Genomic DNA, 22,071 nt, shown 5'->3' with positions numbered 1-22,071 from the left:
TATCTAAACTCAGGCTTCAGTCATTTTGCTAAAAATAACTTATTGTATATGATTCACATTGATACAACCTGACATTTTCTCCTTCACAGGTTTTTTTTAAACAGTCTCTTTTTAGGTTGTCAAGTGGCTGACACGATTTTATATGTACATTGTAACATTCTAGTTACTTACTATAATTTAACAAATATTTAAATTGTCTGAGATTACATTGCCTTCTGAGGGGTGGCTTGCGAAGAATATCAGGTTGTACGTTGGAAATACGCACAACAGAAAACAAATAATGCAACTGTTCCAGATTTCTATTCTAGATGGAGTTGTGAAGATTTGAGAATATTCTGAGGACAAATATGCAATCTTCTGCATAGAAATATTGGCTGTGCTGTCATTTTGCCACAGATGAGGAAATTGATCTAAATGACTTGTAAAGGAAAAATTGGCTTCTGCTTGTTTTTGCCGTGTCTAGAGAGAAAATTCACCTTCAAGTTTTGTTTACTTTAGAAATTCACATGGCTGAATAATCTTATGGCTGATCTAGTAAGCACTACTACTTAAAACACATGGAATAATTAATAAGTTCTCTGAGCTCAACACCCGTTCTTCAATTCAGGGCTGCACGTTCCTGCACACATTTGAGATATCCAAGAGCCCTCCACCAAGACAGACAAGTCTTCCTCGTATTTCAAAGAGGAAGAAAGACATGTAGAACAATTTTTGGGGAGACACTAACAATGAAAATGCATATTTTTGTCCTTTGCCTCTGTTCAATTACATTTTATTTTTTGGCAATTTCAGAGACTATCAGGAAACACTAGCAAATGCTAAATTTCTCTGTAGAAAACTCCCTTTGTTCACAAATGTGCCACTTGAATGAAATCTGATTCAGAAAACAGTGTGACAAGATTTTTTTACACATTTAGCAGTTTGACAAACAGTTTTAGTATGTGTGTTAACCAGCTCACCTGAAAGATTCTTTTATTTTAAGTCTTAGTACAACATTAATTGACACGTCACTTTGCAGGCAGTAATTTGGAATGAAATTTTTCACTTACGCATTAGAAATGCAGATCAGTTGTCTCACTCTCTCCCCTGCTTAGGGCGTGGGTGAGAGGTATCGCCCACCAGAGCCTACATTAAAGAATATTAAAGGTGACCTGTAATGGATTTTTAAAAAGTCTTTTTTTTTTTTTTTTACTTTATTACATTGAAGGCCTAAATTTTTGTGGGTGTGCTCTGCTTATTTTTATTTTAGAAATACAGTAGCAGGAATGTCATCTCTTGTCTTCATGGCTTTTGTAGGACCTGTTGGATATCTTAGAGATGGATCCGTTATCCCACTTCAACTGAAAAATAAACACCCCTTTCAGGCTATATCGATACATCATAAAATACAGAAAAAATCCCCCTTACGTATTGCCTTTAAAGGTCTCACATTAAAACCAAAAAAATCAGTTGAGGCTGCCTTAGACTTAAACATCAGTATGTTGAATACCTGAGCGTGTCCAGTTTTGCATTGCACTGTAAGACTGCCTTAAATATGAGTTTCCTTAGCATCCTAAGAACTTGATTAATTTTAGTTTGCATACAAAGAGGCTAGTAGTAAAAAACAAAATTCTCCATGTTTTTTTCAACGCAACTCATGAACAAGAACTGTAGGCTAATGTCTTAGCTATGTAGCACCATTTGTGCCAAAACACTTTACAAGCTTTTATATGTACAGGAATTAATTTACAGATAAAATGTGATGGCCAGGCATCCAAGTGAACTGTACAATAGGACAGAAGGCTAGAAAAGTTTTGGACAAGGACAACACGTGCTAACTCTCACAAATTCATGCAAACTAATGTCCAGGTAGGACAGTTCCCATACTCCGTATCCTTCAGGCTCAGCCCCAAAGACGGGTAGATCCAAAATATTTCTAGTTGCTATAATCCATTGCTATGGCCCTGAATCCCTACATGTTACATGAACACACAGTACTAGTACTCTTTCAAAGTTCCCTCCATAGAACTAATTAGTGTCCTAGCCATAAGAATTTACCTAATGAAGAGAAAAAGAAAAAATCTAAATGGGGATGATCTCTATCTTTTAAAAATGCTTTGAGATCATTGGATGCTTTATAGGTGAAAGGTGGTAGAAGTAGTATTTCAGTATTTTTCTTTCTCTGCCACTTTTTCTGAATTCTGTTTCACTCTTTTTCTTTTGTCAGCTCACATTCACTTCACTTAGGAAGGAAGAATCATGCACACAACTACAAGATGGGGAATAAGTGGCTAGGTGATAATACTGGGATCTCGGGCTTATAGTGGATCACAAATTGAATGAGAGTCAACAATGTAATACAGTTGTGGAAAAGATTAATATTGTGGGGTATATTAACAGCTATATGTAAGGCATGGGAGATAATTGTTCTCTTCTAGTCTGCACGGGTGAGGCCTCAGCTAGAGTATTTTGTCCAATTCTGGGCACCACACTTTAGGTACGTCCCTCAGCCCATGCTGCTTCCAGCAGCTCCCATTGGCCTGGAGCAGCGAACCGTGGCCAGTGAGAGCCGCAATCAGCTGGACCCACGGACGTGGCAGGTAAACAAACTGTCCAGGCCCACCAGGGGCTTTCCCTACACAAGCGGCCTACCACTTTGTGAAACACTGCTGTACTGTATTTGCTTTTTTTTTGGTCTCTGCTGTTACCTAAAAGCACATTTCTAGGTCCAAATAAGGTGTGTAATTGACCGGTCACCTTGTAACTCTGGTGTTCTAGTGTACTAATTAACTGAACTGCAGCATGGAAATGTGGGAAGACAGACAACTAAATAATAGAGGTTGCCTTCAGCTTGAACTGTCAAACTGGAGAGAGGCAATCCTCTGTAAGGAGAGTAGCTTGGGCCCATTGCCCTGCACCTTGAGTAGTCATTTATACCAGTGCAAAGTTGATTGCCCACTGGCTGTACAACATTATTTTACTTTTCTGATTTGGTAGGGTTTACCAAATTATTACACAAGATAAATTAGGCCCTGCCTCAAACTGCATAGAAGACCTGCTTTTTATAAAGGACAAGGCTATCCTTTAAGCAGATACTTCAAGCTCACCTCATTCTGTGGAAACTTGTAATTCATGAGCCAGCTGAACACAGCTCCCTGGCAGGAAACCCCCTATATCCACCCCTCCATCAACAGGCCAGGAATGGGAGGCAACTTCTAAACTCATCTCCTGTCCTGTAGTGTTTTTGGATGCCATTTTTTTTGCCCTTCTCCCACATTGTAATTGATTTCTGTTCACGGTGAATACCCCACTAGGAGCAGGGGTAGTATGACAAATTTGGGATAAGTTAGTGAAATGTTTCTTTGGGGCATCCTCAAATTTTACTGCTTTATTGTATAGGAAAAGGTGTGTATTTCCAGGTTCCCTTCCTTCCATCCTACTGTTGCAGAAATGGAGCTGAGCTTCTTGTGTAGGGGTCTGTGCATAATTGCTAATATTTAAAAAAACTTTAAGGGACAAAAAAGGGATTTTTAAATAAGCTAAAAATCTGGGACTGCTGGTTTTCCAGCAACTGGTCGGGTTTTATGTGGATTCTGATTACCTGAATCACCTATCTAGGGCATTGCAAATATTGAATAATTAATCAAACACTTCTGTGGTAAGTATTATTATCCCATTTTACGGAGGAGGAAGGTGAGGTAGAAAAGTCAATGTCTGGTTTTCAGAGGTGGATCTTCAAAAGGGAGTTGTGGATCTGTGGAAGCTTCTAGGCAGATGCTGTACAGTGAGGTAGAGAGACAATAGATTTAGGGTGCTACTGTTTTTCCTTATTCTAACAAAGTTCCTTGTTCAGTGTTAGAAGAAAATGACTCTTGAATCTTTACTTTGTCATGTGACAGACCCCAAAGCCTGTATCTGCCTCTTCAGCAACTTGTGTGCTGGCAAGTTATTAAACTGATGGAAGAAAGGGAAGTTCCTCTTTATAGGAGAAAGCTTTCAGGTAAACGCTGAAAAGAGGGTGGTGTTATGTATTTGGGACAGAGCATGCCTGTAGGCCTCTCAGTGGAAGGGGAGATGTTCTGGTGGGATAGAGGGCTTGGGTTGCTGGATCAGAGAAATCATAGGACTGGAAGGGACTTTGAGAGGTCTATAGTCCAGTCCCCTCCATTCAAGGCAGGACTAAGTATTATCTAGACCCTAACAGGGGCTTATCTAACCTGCTCTTAAAAATCTCCAATGATGGAGATTCCACAACCTCCCTAGGTAATTTTTTCAGTGCTTAACCACCATGACAGGAAGTTTTTCTAAATGTCCAACCTAAAGCTCCCTTGCTGCAATTTCAGCCTATTGCTTCTTGTCTTATCCTCGGAGACTAAAGAGAACAATTTTTCTCCCTCCTCCTTCTAACAACCTTTTATGTACTTGAAAACTGCCCTTCCAGCTTGACTGTGAACCACTGATAACTACTCTCTGGGAATGGTTTTCCAACCAGTTATGCACCCACCTTATAGTCGCTCCATCAAGGTTGTATTTCCCTGGTTTGTTTGAGGTCATGCGAGGCAATATCAAAAGCATTACTACAGTCAAGATATACTACATCTACCACTTCCCCCCATCCACAAGGCTTGTTACCCTGTCAAAGAAAGCTATTAGGTTCATTTGACACTATTTGTTTTTGACAAATCCATGCTGACTGTTACTTATCACCTTATTATCTCCGAGATGTCTGCAAATTGATTTGTTAATTATTTGCTCCATTATCTTTCCAGGTACTGAAGTTAAGACGACTGGTCTGTAATTCCCTGGGTTGTCCTTAGTCCCCTTTTCATAGATTGGCACTATATTTGCCCTTTCCCAGTCCTCTGGAATCTCACCCACCTTCCATGACTTTTTGAAAATAATTGCTAATGGCTTAGATATCTCCTCAGTCAGCTCCTTGAGTATTCTAAGATGTATTTCATCAGCCCCTGGTGACTTGAAAACATCTAACTTTGTTTAATGGCAGGTCTACACTACTGCTTATGTTGATATAAGTTATGTCACTCAGAGGTGCGAAAAAACCATCCCCCTGAGCAACACAAGTTACAACAACCTAAGCGCTGTCCATACGAGTGCTATGTCGGCGGGAGATGCTCTCCCGCCGACATAGCTTCCAACTCTTGCAGAGGTGGAGTAATTATGCCAACGGAAGGACTCTCTCCTATCAGCATAGAGCATCATCACCAGAAGCACTACAGCCAATGTAGCACTTCTAATGTAGACTATCCCTAAGTAATTTTTAAAGTATTCTTTCCCTATTTCCTGGCATTCATTAAGTTAGATGTCCAATTGCTACTAAAATTTTTGGTGAAAACTGAAACAAAAAGTCATTTGGCATTTCTGCCATTTCCACATTTTCTGTTATTGTTTTCCCGCCTCATTGAGTAATAGGCACACCCTGTCCTTGGTCTTCCTCTTGCTTCTAATGTAGTTGTAGAATGTTTTCTTCTTACTCTTTATATCTCTAGATAGTTTAATCGTGTTTTGTGCGTTGGTCTTTCTAATTTTGTCCCTATGTACTTATTTGTTTATATTCATCCTTTGTAATTTGACCTATTTTCCACTTTTGGTAAGATTCTCTTTTGAGAATCATTGAAGATCTCCTGGTTAAGCCAGGGTGGTCTCTTGCCCTACTTCCTATCTTTCCTATAGTTTGCTCTTGTGCCCTTTTCTCTTTGAAAAACTGCCAACTCTCTTGAACTGTTTTTCCCCTTAGACTTGCTTCCCAAGGGATCTTACCTACCAGCTCCCTGAGTTTTCTATTTCTGCCTTCTTGAAATCCATTTTCTTTATTGTGCTGTTTTCCCTCCTACCATTCCTTAGAATAATGAACTCTTTATCATTTCATGATTAATTTACCTAAGCTGCCTTCCAATTTCAAATTCTCCCTTATTTGTTAAAATCAAATCTAGAACAGCTTCTTCCCTAGTGGCTTTCTTTACCTTTTGAAATAAAAAATTGTCTCCAATGCATCTTGGTTGGATAATCTGTGCCCTGTTGTGTTATTTTCCAAACAGATGTCTCCATAGTTGAAGTCCCCCATCACTGCCAAGTCCTGTGCTTTGGATGATTTTGTTAGTCGTTTATAAAAAGCCCCATCCACCTCCTCTTCCTGGGTAGGTGGTCTGTAGTAGACCCCTACCATGACATCGCCCTTGTTTTTTACCTTTTATCCTTACCCAGAGACTTTCAACAAGTGTCTCCTATTTCCATCTCACCCTCAGTCCAAGTGTATACATTTTTTATATATAAGAAAACACCTCCTCTTTTCCCCCCCCCAGTTCGTCCTTCCTGGGCAATCTGTACCCTTCTATACCAATATTCCAGTCATGCATATTATCCCACCAACTCTCTGGGATGCCAACTATGTCATTCATGTTTATTGACTAGCATGTCTAGTTCTTTCTGCTTATGCCCTATACTTCTTGCATTAGCATACAGACATCTAAGATACTGATTTGATTTCTCCCTATGTTCTCTCTTCTCTCCCCCTTATCCCTGCTGTAACGGCCCATGCTCCCCCCAGATTCTGACTCTTCATCCAGACCTCCATGTTTGTCTCATAATGGAAGGAAAGAGGAGCTGCATTGTATGTGTGGGGGAAGTAAGGAGGGGGTCTCTTTGGTGGAGGGGAAGCAGCTCTGTGAGGAGGGCCCTGGAAGGGCTTCTGGGTACTTGTTGCCATGGGCAGTGGGGAGGGAGATGGGCTTTGTTTAGGAGTCAGAGGGAAGGTCACTGGGTGGGGAGACTCTCTATGGTGAAGTAGGAATAGGCTCTCTGTGAAACAATGGGGGTCTTTGTGAAGGTGGACTGTCTGGAAGGAAACACCTGGGGGAAGGTCTCCCTGGGGGTGTGGATGAAGCTGTTGCTGAGAAGTGGGAGATCTGTGAGGTGAGTCTCTGGGTGGGGGAGGGTTGAGAGCTTCTCCGTGGGGTGAGGGGCCTCTGAGTGAGGATAGGGCTTGCTGTGGGAGAAGGGGGTCTCTGTGGAGGGAGGGGCTCACTGAGCAGTGGGAGGGCTGGGGTCTCTGGGTGAGGTGCTCTGGGAGCGAGGGGGCAGAAGGCCACTCTGGGGGATCGATTGACTGTGTGGCAGGAACCCCTTAGAGACCCGTGAGGCATGAAGAGTCCCTGTGGGATGGGGGTTCCTCATAGTAGGGGGTGGGGCCTCTGGGGGAGCATGGGGCTCTCTCATGGAAGGGGCGGGGGCTCTGCGAAGGAGGGGGAGGGTGCCTGGGCGAGCCTGGGGGTTTCGATAGGGGGGTGTGCTCCCTGTGAGGGGCAGGGGGATCTTTCTGGGAAGGGGCGGGGTCACTCAGGGTGGGGTGAGTCACTCACGGAAGGGGGCCGGGTCTCTGAAGGAGGGGGGTAATCTGTGGGCCCTCACGGAAGTGGGGTGGGTCCCTGGAGGAGCGTGGGGTTCTCTCAGGGAAGGGCTCAGGGGTCACGAAAGGGGGCGGGAGGGCCCGCTGGGCGCGTGAGGTGCCTGTGGGGAAAGCGCTGCGCACTGGGACGGGAGCGCTCCGTGTGGAGACGAGGGAGGAGGGTCTCGCTACATGACACCAGCTTTTCGCTGTGGGGGGCGGGGGAGCCGCTCGCAGCCGCCGCGGCGCTACCCCAGACAGTAGGCGGGGCTGGAGGCGGGGGCGCGCGCCCGCCGGGTTGGTGCCCGCGCGCCGCCGTCTCCGCAGTGAGGTCACGGGTGGGCGGTGCGTGCGCGGCTTCTGCTCCACTGTTGGGGTGTCGGAGACCCCACGATGCAGGGTGAGCAGCCGGGCGGCGGGGTGAGGGGACCTGCTACAGACGCGGCGGGCAGAGCGCCCCCGGGGTGGCGGGAGGGGGGCTAGGGGGAGTGCGCGCGGCGGAGAGGGGGAGGGGAGGTTAGTCGTGAGAGGGGTAGGAGTGTCTGGGGGAAGGGGGCAAATCCAGGGGACTGTGTGGAGAGGAGCTGATTATGCCTGCGGTGGGGGAGTGTCTGTGGGGGATGGGGGTTTAGTCCATAGGCGTCTGTGGGGGAGGGAGCATTATCCCTAAGCTGGGGGAGTGTCTGTGGGGGATGGGGCTTAGTGGGGGAGGGAGGGGTGTTATTTCGTGGTCGGGTGTGCGTTCGGGGGAGGGGGACCCCATAAGGAGGGGGGGGTCATAATGTGGGGAGTCGCTGAACGAAGGGAATTATTCCTGGCTGGGAAGGGTGGGTTGTGTGTGTGTGTCCTGGGGGAGGGGTTGTGAAGAGTTGGGTGGTGGGGTTTGTGTGTGGATGGGGCCGAGGAGAAGTTGTGTGTGTGACGTGCCGCTGAGAGGTGGAAATCAGGGGGCTACACGAGAATTGTCAGGGGGTTGGAAGAGTCAGTGGTAGGTTTGAATGCGGGATCACTTCAGTATTTGGGGTGTCCGTGGAAGGAAGGAGGAAAGGGTAAGCCCTGTGTTTGATGGAGTCCAGTCAGAGGAGAGCCTGGGTAATGGTTGAGTGAGTGATGTAGACTGAGGTGGAGGTGAGTCATGGGCGGGAGGGGCAGGCTAGTCTGGGTGGAGTGTGAGAGAGACGGGATGGTGGTGAGTGTTGGGGTTATTCCAGGAAGGGTCAGTGTGTCAGAGGAAAGCATGGGGGAGGGGACGTTAATCTCAGGGAAAATATAGCGCATGTGAGCTGTGGAAAATCACATAATAAGTATAGAGGTTGGCTGAGAGGAAGCAGTAGTGGTGAGTGTTGCATGGCGTCTGGTGTGGGAAAGGGTCTAGGCTGTTTCAGTTTAGTTATGTTGGATTTGTTTGGCTGGTACTGAATGTAAAAAGTGTGAGAATTGAGGTTGGGAGAAAATACCTTCATTTCATGAACATATTCAAGGAAAGAGGATCTGGCTAGTTGTCCCCTTTCCCTGTGTTAATCTTCTCTTATTTTGCAGTGCATGGAAGAGAGATGTGGTAATTCCTTTTTTTCTGGATTCTGTCCCTGGGCTTTACAGAGCATTGAATGGGGGAGGGAATAGGTGATTCCCCTCTGTGTCCCCTTTGCCACATGTTTGCAGCACTCTGAGTTACATTGCTGCTGCAAGGTTTATGCAGCTGCCATAATAGGGTTTATGATTTTAAATCAAAGCTCTCTCCAAATTAGTTATTTAGGGAACGTATCCCTACTTTACTATATTGAATCCATTTCAAAATTGAGAGACCGTTTTAGATAAAGATTGTACTCTTCAAATAAATTCGAATGATGATTACTGATCTTTTCTTCTTTTTACAGGTTATATAAAAGGATTGACAGAGATTTGTATTACTAGCCCCAAAAATGAATCTTGCTGATGGCCTGGATCTTATTTTCATTGCCAATAAGTTGGGGTAGGAAAACTGATACATGCTAGGGTAATTTTTACTGATGCTGACACTATAGGGATGTTTAGTTTCCACCAGCAACCCCGGATCTGCCTTTAATTTGTGGATTTATCACTGAATTACTATAATAAATTTCTCCACCACTGGAGGTGTGATTTAAACTTGGCTGCACAATAAATAAATAAAGCGACTAAGCTCTGTGCTCGATCCTGTGAGTTGAAAGGGATGTACTGCATAAGTATACACACAACTGAAATTAACTTTTGGAAGATTTGCATTAACACCAGCACTGCTCAGTGAGAACAAGAGATAATTTTTGTATTTTAATACTTAAATGCAAGCATATATGAAAAGCCAATATGTTTTTTAAAAGAAAAACTTAATCAATACCAGACTTTTTTTGCACCAAACCCCAATTTTTCTACTAGATTAATTCATTAGAATGATCTATAAATAATGGTGTAGGGGTATGAAATTATACCCTTTTGTATGTACATTGTGCTGTCCATTTAATCCATTTAATAAAAGAGAACCGAACAAATATTTTTAAACCCAAAATAAAACTTTTGTTAACCCTTCCACCCTTGAATTTGATGCTGCTACATGCAGAACGGATTACATTTGTAGCTCTTGAGGTCTAAGGATTAAATCCTCACTTTAAGGAGGTGGCACAACATTTGCTGGGTGTGAGAGAATTAAAATAGTTGGAAATTGGCGTGTTTTTAAGAAAAACAAAACAAACACACAACTAGGAAGATGCACATTTCAAACTTATTTATTTAAAATTCTGCAGTTCAGTGATGGAAAGTCCACAAACAGATTTCTCTGTAAGTCCAGGTTCTGAGCAAAAAGAGAGTGAGGTCCAAGAAGATGGCAGTCCACCAGTGAAAAAAGTAATGACAGAGAAGCATGTAAATAGCAAAGTACAAGCTGTAGTAAATAAGTTGCCAACAATAAAGAAGGAAAACGTGGATGAATATGAAGAAACTCCCATGGAGTCTGATGGAGAAAATGCCAAACCAAACAGTACTACATTATCTGAGTCTTTAAATTTAAATCCTGGTTTGCAACACACATTGGCACAGTTCCATTTAAGCAGCCAGAGTTCACTGGGTGGACCAGCAGCTTTTTCAGCTCGTTATTCCCAGGAAAGCATGTCACCCACTGTCTTCGTGCCTCTTCCATCACCACAGATACTTCCTAGTCCACTGCTCATTCCTTCAGACAGTTCCACTGAGCTCACTCAGAGTATACTAGAGGGAGAATCTATTTCTTGTTTTAAAGTTGGAGGAGAAAAGAGACTCTGTTTGCCTCAAGTGTTGAATTCAGTGCTCCGAGACTTTTCACTACAGCAAATTAATACAGTGTGCGATGAACTGTATATATACTGCTCGAGGTGCACTTCTGACCAGCTTCATATCCTAAAGGTTTTGGGAATCCTTCCGTTTAATGCCCCATCCTGTGGGTTGATCACACTGACTGATGCTCAAAGACTATGCAATGCTTTACTACGTCCTCGCACTTTTCCTCAAAATGGCACTCTGCTTCCTGCAAAAAACACATTGGTCCAATTGAAAGAGACTGGCAGTGCCTTTGAAGTAGAGCATGAATGCTTGGGCAAGTGCCAGGGTTTGTTTGCACCTCAATTTTATCTTCAGCCGGATGCTCCGTGTATCCAGTGTTTGGAGTGCTATGGAATGTTTTCACCCCAGACATTTGTGATGCATTCACATAGATCTCCTGACAAGAGGACCTGCCACTGGGGCTTTGAATCAGCCAAATGGCATTGTTATCTTCATGTTAACCAAAAATATTTAGGCACTTCAGAGGAGAGAAAACTGAAGCATCTTTTGGAGGAAATGAAGGAGAAGTTTAGCATGAAAAATCAGAAAAGAATTCAATCCAAAGTAAGTTAAACCACCCTTGAAAAACTTGTGGATCAAAGATGAAATATTTATTTTTAAAAGTATGTTCATTTTTATCAATATGAATAGATATCAGACCAAGTATAAGTTAAGTCCGCTATAAATCTTCAACACAGATAATATAAAGCAGTAGTGAATATTCCTTTTGTGTTGGAGTTTTTATGGTGGTAGAAAACTTGCCAAAAAACATTTAGTCTAAAAGCTAGGTTTCTTTTTTTTTTTTAAACTGGCAAAAGCTAGGAACTTTAGAGCCATCATGGAAAAAACTGTGCAACTTTTCTCATTTCAATTATCAATTTTGTGTGATATTCTATGTAGTGTGTGCACCAAGGCTAAGCAAAGCAGGAGGGAGCCTAAGAATGGAGCGTCAGCTTTAATTCTGTTTTTGTCAGTTAAAGTGAGTTTATTAGCTTGCCAAACACCCGGTAGCATGCCATGATTTTTCAATTAATGTAATGGTACATTGATAAGATACTATTTAAAAATGGAAGACTCTGGTAATGTGGTTTTTTTTTTTCCATTAAACAGGTTATATATAATATAGATATGCCATACATGTTTTTTTAAGCAATCTAACTAACAGTTCTTTATGCTAGCAGATTGAGATACTATGGAGGGACTTGTAATAAAAATATGCAAATAGTATTGCTATAAATCTCTACATTGCTTCACAAACATAAAGCTTGTCCGTGCCCAAAGAGCTCATAATCTGAAAAATAAGACAAATATTAGCCAAAACATTAAATAGTCCTAGTGAAGGAATTATTAGTGCTTGAAGAAGTAGGTTATAAGAGATTTGGAGGAGAAGTGAGGGTAAGTGATGGGTGAAGACAGGAGATTATTTTGAAGAACTGGTTGCTTTGATGTTTGTGTGCAACTACACCTCTACCCCGATATAATGTGGTCCGATATAACGCGAATTAGGATATAACACAGTAAAGCAGCGCTCCAGGGGACAAGGCTGCTTTACCTTGTTATATCCGAATTCGTGTTACTGCGAGCGGTTCCTCTGCGCCTCCCCTGTTACTTGCTGCGGCCCTCCCCAGGGCCTCCCACCCCAGCTCACCTCCACTCCGCCGCCTCCCACGAGTGAGCCGCAGCTCCGCTTCTCCCCCCTCCCTCCCAAGCTTGCCGTGCCAATCAGCTGTTTTGCGCGGCAAGCCTTGGAGGGAGGAGAAGCAGAGCTGAGTGGCGCGCTCGTGGGAGGAGGAGGAGGAGGTGGACCGGAGGTGAGCTGGGATGGGGAGTGGTTCCTCTGTGCTCCCCCCTTTACTTGCTGCGGCCCCCCTGCCCTAGCTCACCTCCGCTCCGCCTCCCACGAGTGCGCCGCCACTGCTCTGCTCTCCCTTCTCCCCCTTCCAGGCTTGCCAGGCCAAACAGCTGATTGGCGTGGCAAGCCTGGGTGGGAGGGAGAAGCTGGGGCGGGGAGCAGTAAAAGTGGTTTCTCTCCCTACCCTGATGTAACGCGGTCTCACCTATAACACAGTGAGATTTTTTGGCTCCCGAGGACCGCATTATATCGGGGAGAGGTGTATTAATTTTTCTGTAGGGAGAGTTTAAACTTTGAGGTTTTGAAATGCTTCCCTCTTCCTGTTGGGTTACATTGTGTTCTTTGAAGCATTAACCTGTCCACTTTCAAGCTACAGGCCTGATCACACACCCATTAAAGTGGGTGCAAGTTTTTCCATCCAATTCAATGGGAGCAGCAGCTGACCATGAACGTTACTGGTAGTTGGCACCCCTTGGAATCAAGTCCTGAGAAACCATCAGTGTAGGGACCCAGGGGCTGCCCACTTTACAACAATAACGTGACAGTTATTCATAGGCCCATAGAGAATTTTGACATTTTAACATTATAGCATGCCTGTAGCACATCCTCCTTCCACGCATACAATTATTACTAGTGTGCACAGATGTTCATAGTATGGTTGGTGGTGTGCTTGCTCCTAGAATGATTAACTACTACATCGCTCTATCATTGCAGTGCCACACACTGGTATAGCAGCTGCAAAAGTACAAATATTCTTTCTGTGCTTTCTACCTCTCAGTGACAGTTTTGACAGTCTAAAGCACTGGCTCTGTCACTTCTCAAGCTGGTTGTATGCAGGCCCAAAAGTAACAAGGGCAATGTTCAGGTGGTCTCTGCTGGGTCTAGTCCATAAAACCCACCAGCTCAGAGCAGGTCTGAGGGCAGCAGCGGTAGTATTAAGTTTGTGTTGTCTTTTCTTGTTCACCCTTGCAGAACTCTTCTCCCACTCCCCCCAGCAAAGGAGGACATGGAAATAGAATGATAAATACAATTTTATGATAACTTTGGACTGCCCCACTCCTATTTCTTGCTGCTAAAGAGAAACAAAAGAGAATGAAACATAAGGCACCTGCAGAACAGGAAAACAATAACACGAATTCAATTTTAAAAATTACTGAATAAAGAATTGAAAGTAATAAAATCAAGCTCCTTGAGCACTGCCACTTCCAGACCCCTAGTTGCCTCACTTTTCTTCTGAAGTTTTCGCTCTCCAGATTCATTCCCCTCACAATACAAGTATGCTTTGATCTCACCTATCTTAAAAAATAAAACACCCTTGACCCAAATGGTTTCACCAGCATTATTTCCCTTTTCCCCTTCACCTCCAAGCTAACTGAATTGACTGTCTACAGCTGATGTATTGACTTTCTCTCATTCAGCTCAGTTCTTGACTCTCAACAATCCAATTTCCATTCCATTGAAACTGCTGTCACTAAACTCTCTAATGATCTCTTCAATGGCACGTCTACACTACAAGTGCTACAGCAGCACAGCTGCGGTACAGCAGGTATGGTGCTGTAGCATAGATACTTGCTATAGCAATGGAAGGGGCCCTCCAAGATATATATTGGTACCAATGCTGTTCAGCATAAATGATCTGGAAAAGGGGAAGAACAGTGAGGTGGTAAAATGTGCAGGTAATACAAAAAATTATTCAAGATTGATAAGTCAAAAGCTGACTGTGAAGAGTTACAAAGAGATCCCACTAAACTGTGTGACAAAATGGCGGATGAAATTCAATGTTGATAAATGCGAAGTAATACACATTAGAAAAAATAATCCTAGCTATACATACAAAATGTTGAGCTCTAAATTAGCTGTTACCACTCATCAAAGAGATCTTGCAGTCATTGTGGATAGGTCCCTGAAAAGATCTGCTAAATGTGCAGTGGAAGTCAAGAAAGCTAACAGAATGTTAGGAAAGGGATAGATAATAAGACAGAAAATATCATAATGCCACTACATAAATCCATGGTACACCCACACCTTATATGTTGCATGCAGTTTTGGTCCCCCATCTCAAAAAAGATATATTAGAAGTGGAAAAGTTTCAGAGATGAGCAATGAAAATGATTAAGTTTCAATGTGAGGAGGGAGAAAAAAGACTGGGACTGTTCATCATAGAAAAGAGACAACTAAGGGGAGGTATGATAGAGGTCTATAAAATTATGAATGGTATGGAGAAAGTGATTAGGAATGTGTTATTTACCCTTTCACATAACACATGAACTAGTGGTTGTCCAACAAAATTAATACAATTTAAAAAAAAAAAGAAATATTTCTTCACACAGTGTACAATCAACTTGTGGAACTCATTGCCATGGGATGTTGTGAAGTCCAAAAGTATAACGGTTCAAAAAAGAATTAGATAAGTTAATGGAGGATAGGTCCATCAGTGGCTATTAACCAAGATGGTCAGGAATGCAACCCCATGCTCCAGGTGTCCTTCAATCTCCAACTGCCACTGACCACTATCAGAGACAGGATACTGGGCTAGATGGATCATTGGTCTGACCCAGTATGCCTGTTCTTCTGTTCATATGTAATCAAAACTGAGCTGGCATCTCCCCCAAACCATTGCCTTGCCTTCCTTTCCTTTCCTTTCACGAAGGCCCAGGTAGCCTGAATGTCATCACAGCCCTATCTCTGGACCCACATATATAGGCAGTGTCTAAATCTTGCCGCTTTTTATGTACCGGTTCAAAGATCTAACAACTGTCTGTTCAGGCTGCTTAAACTCTTGCCCTGATCACTGTGATCTCCTCCTCCCTGGCCTTGACTGCTGCAGTCGTCTTCTCACCCACCCCCACTTTGGTCTCCCTTTAGTTTATTCAGAATGCTGGTAGGATCATTTTAGTAGAACATTGCTCTGACCACCCGACCTCTACCTCTTTGCATCCCTCCATTGACTATGCTTCTGATGAAGGATTTTAAATGTAAAGACTATTTAACCCCACCTTACCTAGATCTATTATCTTATACTGTTGACCTTCGCTTTTGCTCTGTCCATGATCTCTGTTTTGATTGCCTTCTAGTCTGCTTTTCCCACAAGTGCCGCCACACTGCTCAGTAGGTATGGGGAAAACTCCCAGTCACAATCTACAGAGTCAACAGTTTTTCTTCTGAATCTCTCCTTAAATCCTACCTCTGCAGTAGTACTTAAAAACAAACCAACAAAAAACAACCAACCAACCAAAACCAAAAACCAAAAAAACCCCATACAAACCCCCTGTCAGCTGATAGTGGCTAAGCAGGTTATGAGCTGAAACCACTACCTACTATGCTCATTTAACTGATACTTTGTCTTCTCATTCCATTACATCACCATTTGTCTTTCATTCACGTGTTATGTCTTGTCTTGTGAGCTTTTTTGGGACAGAAAGGGTCTGAGTTACTTGTTTGTTCAGTACCTACCACAGTGGTCTTCAGATCCCTGACTGAGGCCCTAGATGCTACCATGATACAAATATAAATACATTTCTTCATTTTATATTCATACTTTTATTAAGTTTTTGGCAATGACTTTATTTGTTTTGGTTTTTTTTAGAAAAGAGCCTGGAAGCATTTGTTTTATGTAAAAATGATTTTTATATAGCCTTTACAAACATGAGTAAAATGAGGTCAAATTTTAGGCTTACCAGCTTTGATAATGTCTTTTTATGTATAGTATATTTAAATATCTGTTAACTACTTAAAATCTGTGATTTGGTTGGATATGCTTATATGTGCATATGCAGTCTGTATTTAAATAGACACTTTCCCTCAGGGGCTGAAAATGTTATTAATAGTTTGGTTTAGAATGGCTGGACCTGGACAGTGAGTGAGAGAAAATGTTTTTAGGAAAACATTTCAATTATATATTTAAATGTATCTGCCAGAGGCTTTACCAAGTAACATTTTCATTGTATTTGGAATAATTCAGTTGTGAAATAGACATCGAAGGAGAACATGTGCATTAAAAAAACTGGTCTGATAGCATAGTAATGTATAACATAATTGTATAAAAGGTCATCTGTAAGTTAAAACATCTGATATAAAAGGTGGAGATAATGTAATCCAGAAATGATAAAAGTAAAAATCATACTGTACAATAGCCATTATATAAGTAGAAGAATGAATATAAAGTATTTAAATTATCAGAATGACCTCACTAATAGACTGGAATCCAGCTTCTCAGGCCATTTGTGAGGAAGTTATGTGTTCTCTGTATTTCAAATCCTTTACATTTAAGGTAGTATTTATTGTCTTAAAAGCTTTTACCATTCTGGGACCTAGCTCCTTTGGGGCCTACATCTTCCCAGTATCCTGTCCTGAGATCAGTAGGGGGCATTCTTGATTTTAGTTCCTAAGATTGAACTTGGTAGACTGAAGATTCTGATTGGAAGGTTGTTGGCTACGAACTTGCTCTCTGTCATGGTCTGTTAGAGTTCAAGTTTGACTCTACAGGGTGAAGTGCAAGGTACGCTTATCTAATCAGGTATTCTCTCAACAGCTAAGGATGTAGTTATGAGAACTTATTTTTGAAATTCCTAATGCAAGGTTGTTATATACTGGTAGATATATGTGTGCACACTTTTAAAATCTTTTTTTCATAGGTGTTAAAATATGTGTGTTGTTCATGTGTGTATCAGACTCTCTTGTGGTAATATTACTGCTTTTTGCACAGTGGAGCATTGAATATTGCCAGAAATTGATAAGGAATGTTTGCCAGGCTCCTTATTCTTGAAACGAAATGAACAAGAATTTCTATTCAAATATGAAATGAGGAAGTCTTTTAAGATGTCATTCCATAGCAATATCTAAAGTATGTCAGTATTTCAAGATAACAATGTTTAGTCATGTTATTGTGGTGAATCTGTCCCTCCTCTATAAACAAAAATCTATGACTCGTAAAATCCCCTAGTGTGTGATTGGAGTAATTTGCTGCTGCTTGTTTTTTTGTAGACTTCATTTTGCAATGAAGTACGTGACAACTGTGTAAAGTGAGGTGAACATTTCATTGCAGCATGGGCCCTGCCCTTGCCCCCATTAGGAGTCCTGGGTTCTACAATTATAGTATGCTTCTGGCAGAAATTTGGAAAGCCAATGAAATCTTTGTATGGATTTTTAAGGAGTTTTCCAATGCAGTTCAGTATGAAGACTAGGCTCAGGGATAAAGTGCATATTACTACTTTTCCCCTCTTGCTTTCTAGATATAGCTAATATAGATATTGTTAAAGTTGAATTTATGTGTAACACAATACATTTCTAAAATAAATAAGCAGCATCTTTCTTTTTAATCAAGAAGTTAATATCTGTAGCTTTAAGGTATATATTTGCAGTGTAGACACCCATTCTGTCTTTTTGCATGCCATATTTCAGTCTAAGAGTTATCAGTTACTGAGAAGCTGTACTTGAAAAATAATCCATTTGTGTTGTGTCTCTGAGCCAATTTTAAACTAGCATAGGTGAAAGTTCTATGTTTATATTTAATGCAGTTTCATCTTTATCCATAGTTAGATGGGACAAATTAGAGGTCATGCAGCTTTCCTTGCCCCACATTGCTGCTCTTCATTGGCCTATATTTCCTTTCTCCTCTCTCTGTTCCCCCATCCCCATCTGGCTTATGCTGCCCAGCTTGAAATAAAATGAGTTTATTGTATAAATGCCATTAATAATTGAATAACATTTTTACTAACTCTTTAGCAAAGCTGACTGGTTAGAAGTTGAAAGATGAGTAAAAACAACCCTAAATTGGTTTTATTTCTTTATTTTTATTTCAGGCAGATCCTCAGGAAAGCCTAGAATTGCAGCAATGGTATCCAGTTATAAAGCATGAAGCAGACCCTGTTACTCAATCACATTCATTCGTCCATCCCAGGTAACTGAACATCTTCTACAGAAATGTGTATGTTCAGTATAATCGTTCTTTAATGATTCAAAGATTATTTTAGGTTTTAAAATGTAATTATAACTTTACTTGTTAACTGAAATTTTATGGGAAAATTGCAGTATATTGCACAAGGATAAGTTAAGTCTACTGGATATTTTTAGTGTAAGGTAGTGAAGTTGTCATGCTTAGTGCTAATAAACAAATGATGCCTCACTTAATAGTAACTTTGTTCTGCTTAATAGAGATGTTTGAGCATTGTTGAACTGGAAAAAATTGGAAAGTGCAATTACACTGAGTCACTTTTCAAAGTAAAAATGGCTTTGTGGTGGATGCTAAATTCTAATCTCTCTGTAACTTAATGTGTGTGTAGAAAGCCACACACCTCATTAATGCCATAATTGAAACATAATTTTCATATTTAACTAGGACCAACTCTTTCCATAGTTTGTATTCTACATTGAAGCAAGGTGGGACTTCCCCCTTCTGATGACATGTCTGTAAAATGCTGACTACTGCAGTTGATTAGTTGGTTCCCTGATTTCACAAACCAAGCACATTTCTTCAGTATAGCACTCACTTCATCCCTATAGCAGTCAGAAAAACAGTGTTTTTTCTTTGAGTATGTGTCAATGTGGATTCCACTGTAAGTGCATGTGTGCCTCATATGCGTGAGATAAGATTCCTTTGAATAGCCACGTTTATGGGGGCCACTCATGCACATCAATGCTCTTCCCCTCTGTCAGACACACTGTGTTATGGCTAGGTGAGGAGCTTTGCAGTGGTTGCCTCTTTTCATGGTAGACTAATCTGTCAGGTTCAAACCCTGCTTGTCCTGTGATGGCCACTTATGGATGGACACAGTCTATGCCTTTCCCACTTGGGAGAGAGCAACATCCCAGACCAGGTGCTCTATGTGCTGGTCTTTCCCCTCAAGGATTCACAAGTCCAGTGACGCTCGGCTCAGGTTACATCTGTTAGAGCAGTCCATGCAGGTCACTTATGACCCAGAGGTGATGCTAACGGCTCAACCTGAGCCAAAGAAATAATCTGCTAGCATTCCTCAAGCAGACACCATAATCTGGGGTTTCGAAAAGAAGAATACATTGAAGAAGGAGCCAACAACATTGGTACTGATAACTTCAACGATGATGACTTCTGCACCAACTACCTCGGGACCAACTCTGACAAGTTCAGCATGTGTGCCACTAACACCAAAGGGAGACTCTGAAAGGCAAGGCTGGATGGAGTGCAAACACTGTGCAAGCACCACATCGGACCACCTAACAAAACGGACTCAAAACCCTACTTCTCCAAAGGTAAAGCTTCCAAATTCCTAGGGCTCCCAAATTAGAGAAGAAAAGCCAGTCAACTGATGTAGCAAGTGGTAAGGAAGTCCTGGTGCTGGCCTCACCATTGACCTTAGGACTGGTAGCCAAACCTGTCAAGGGTTTGAGCTATACCTAAATGGAGGAACTGGAGACATCCACTGCTCCGAACAGCGACCAGCACAGGCTCTCCTAGCACTTGGATCATGCCACTCTACAGCCCCACTGTTTGAGGAAGTATACTCCATTTACAAATCATTCTTGCCGATGTTGTATAGAGATCTCTCTCCCCTACTATTGGAGAGTGGCCCTAGGAAGAGTTCTGAAGGCCACCAATTCTGGGCCCCACCTCCAGCAAGCCATGAATGGCATTGGGATGACCATCCTTAACCTGGCCAGCACCCTTGTAGCGTGTCACCGAGGCCATTCTGGCTGTACTGGGGACCAGTGTCAGATACGTTCCGGAGCAGACGTCTCTCTCATACATTGAGGCAAAGGACATCTTACTTCCCAGTAGCATCATTAGCCAGGCAACTCACTCCAGAACCAGAGTGACAACTGAGGGACAGCAACAATCTCACTCTCCACCTAAGGAATCATTTCTGTCATCAGATAAAGCAGTAGCACAGCAGTCAACTTTGAAGCTTTTTGGGACCTTCTGTCCCAGATCACGGAGATCCTGGACATTGAAACCACAGTCATCCAGGGGAAGTCCCACAAACTTTTTTATATACTGAGCTCTACAATTCCATCCAGGATCACTTACCTTTCAAAGAGGGTATAGCTGAGCTGGCAAAGGGACTTTGGCAAACACTGTCTACTTTTCGTCCCACATCTAAATGAGTGGAAAAGAGATACAAGGTGCCCCCAAACGGCTTTGAATCTTTCTATGCCCACCCAAACACAGGGCACAAAGGATACACCTAAAGGTAAAGACCCTAAGAAACTGGAATGCTCTGGGTTCGAAGTATACTCTTTTGCCTCACTGCAGTTCCAGGTTGCGAACTACCAGGCCCTGTTTGCAAAATAACTTCCTCACCTGGGAAGGGGTCACTCCCTTCCTAAGATCCCCAGGAGAATAGGGAAGAACTAAAAAAAATCAAGTATCAGAGGGGTAGCCGTGTTAGTCTAGATCTGTAAAAAGCAACAGAGGGTCCTGTGGCACCTTTAAGACTAACAAATGTATTGGAGCATAAGCTTTCGTGGGTGAATGCCCACTTCGTCAGACGCATGTAATGGAAGTTTCCAGAGGCAGGTATAAATATACAGGCAAGAATCAGTATGGAGATAACGAGGTTAGTTCAGTCAGGGAGGGTGAGGTCCTCTGCTAGCAGTTGAGGTGTGAACACCAAGGGAGGAGAAACTGCTTCTATAGTTGGATAGCCATTAACAGTCTTTGTTTAATCCTGATCTGATGGTGTCAAATTTGCAAATGAACTGAAGCTCAGCAGTTTCTCTTTGGAGTCTGGTCCTGAAGTTTTTTTGCTGTAAGATGTAAGAAAAACAACATCACTTGCCTCATAACCTAAGTCATGCAGAACGCAATGCTATCCACAGCCTCAGAAACAACCCTGACATTATAATCAAAGAGGCTGATAAAGGAGGTGCTGTTGTCATCATGAACAGGTCTGACTACCAGAAGGAGGCTGCCAGACAACGCTCCAATACCAAATTCTACAGGCCGCTTTCCTCAGATCCCACTGAGGAATATACTAAGAAACTGCACCATCTACTCAGGACACTCCCTACACTAACACAGGAACAAATCAACATACCCTTAGAGCCCCGACCGGGGTTATTCTATCTACCTCCCAAGATCCACAAACCTGGAAATCCTGGACGCCCCATCATCTCTGGAATTGGCACTCTCACTGAAGGACTATCCGGATATGTGGACTCTCTGCTCAGACTCTATGTCACCAGCACTCCCAGCTATCTCCATGACACCACTGATTTCCTGAGAAAACTACAATGCATTGGTGACCTCCCAGAAAACACCATCCTAGCCACCATGGGTGTGGAGGCTCTCTACACAAACATCCCACACACAGATGGAATACAAGCTGTCAAGAACAGTATCCCTGATGATGACACAGCACAACTTGTTGCTGAGCTCTGTGACTTTATCCTCTCGCACAATTATTTCAAATTTGGTGACAATATATACCTCCAGACCAGTGGCACCGCCATGGTCACCCGCATAGCCCCACAATATGCCAACATTTTTATGGCTGACCTGGAACAATGGTTCCTCACCTCTCGTCCACTCACGCCCCTTCTCTACCTATGCTAC

General features: G+C 42.5%; 1 protein-coding gene across 4 annotated transcripts in view; it reads left to right on the top strand.

Moving 5' to 3' along the window:
• Positions 1 to 6,752: 6,752 nt before the first annotated feature.
• SKIL (SKI like proto-oncogene) overlaps positions 6,753 to 22,071 on the top strand; it is a 34,432-nt gene continuing 19,113 nt past the window's right edge. Inside the window, exons 1-3 of one of the 4 annotated variants that reach the window (XM_024102525.3) lie at positions 6,753 to 6,909; positions 9,259 to 11,254; positions 18,344 to 18,441. In XM_024102525.3, the coding sequence (XP_023958293.1) occupies positions 10,148 to 11,254; positions 18,344 to 18,441 (1,205 nt within the window). In that variant the 5' untranslated portion in view covers positions 6,753 to 6,909; positions 9,259 to 10,147. Of the gene's footprint in view, positions 6,910 to 7,618; positions 7,782 to 8,349; positions 8,940 to 9,258; positions 11,259 to 18,343; positions 18,442 to 22,071 lie in introns of those variants that run through there. The other 3 variants (XM_008164968.4, XM_065557815.1, XM_005299246.5) reach the window with 3 other exon arrangements.

The sequence above is a fragment of the Chrysemys picta genome, chromosome 9 (genome assembly GCF_011386835.1).
Source record: "Chrysemys picta bellii isolate R12L10 chromosome 9, ASM1138683v2, whole genome shotgun sequence".
NCBI lineage: Eukaryota > Metazoa > Chordata > Testudines > Emydidae > Chrysemys > Chrysemys picta.
The sequence above is the reverse complement of the archived record's forward strand: the minus strand, read 5'-3'. Positions and strand labels throughout refer to the sequence as shown.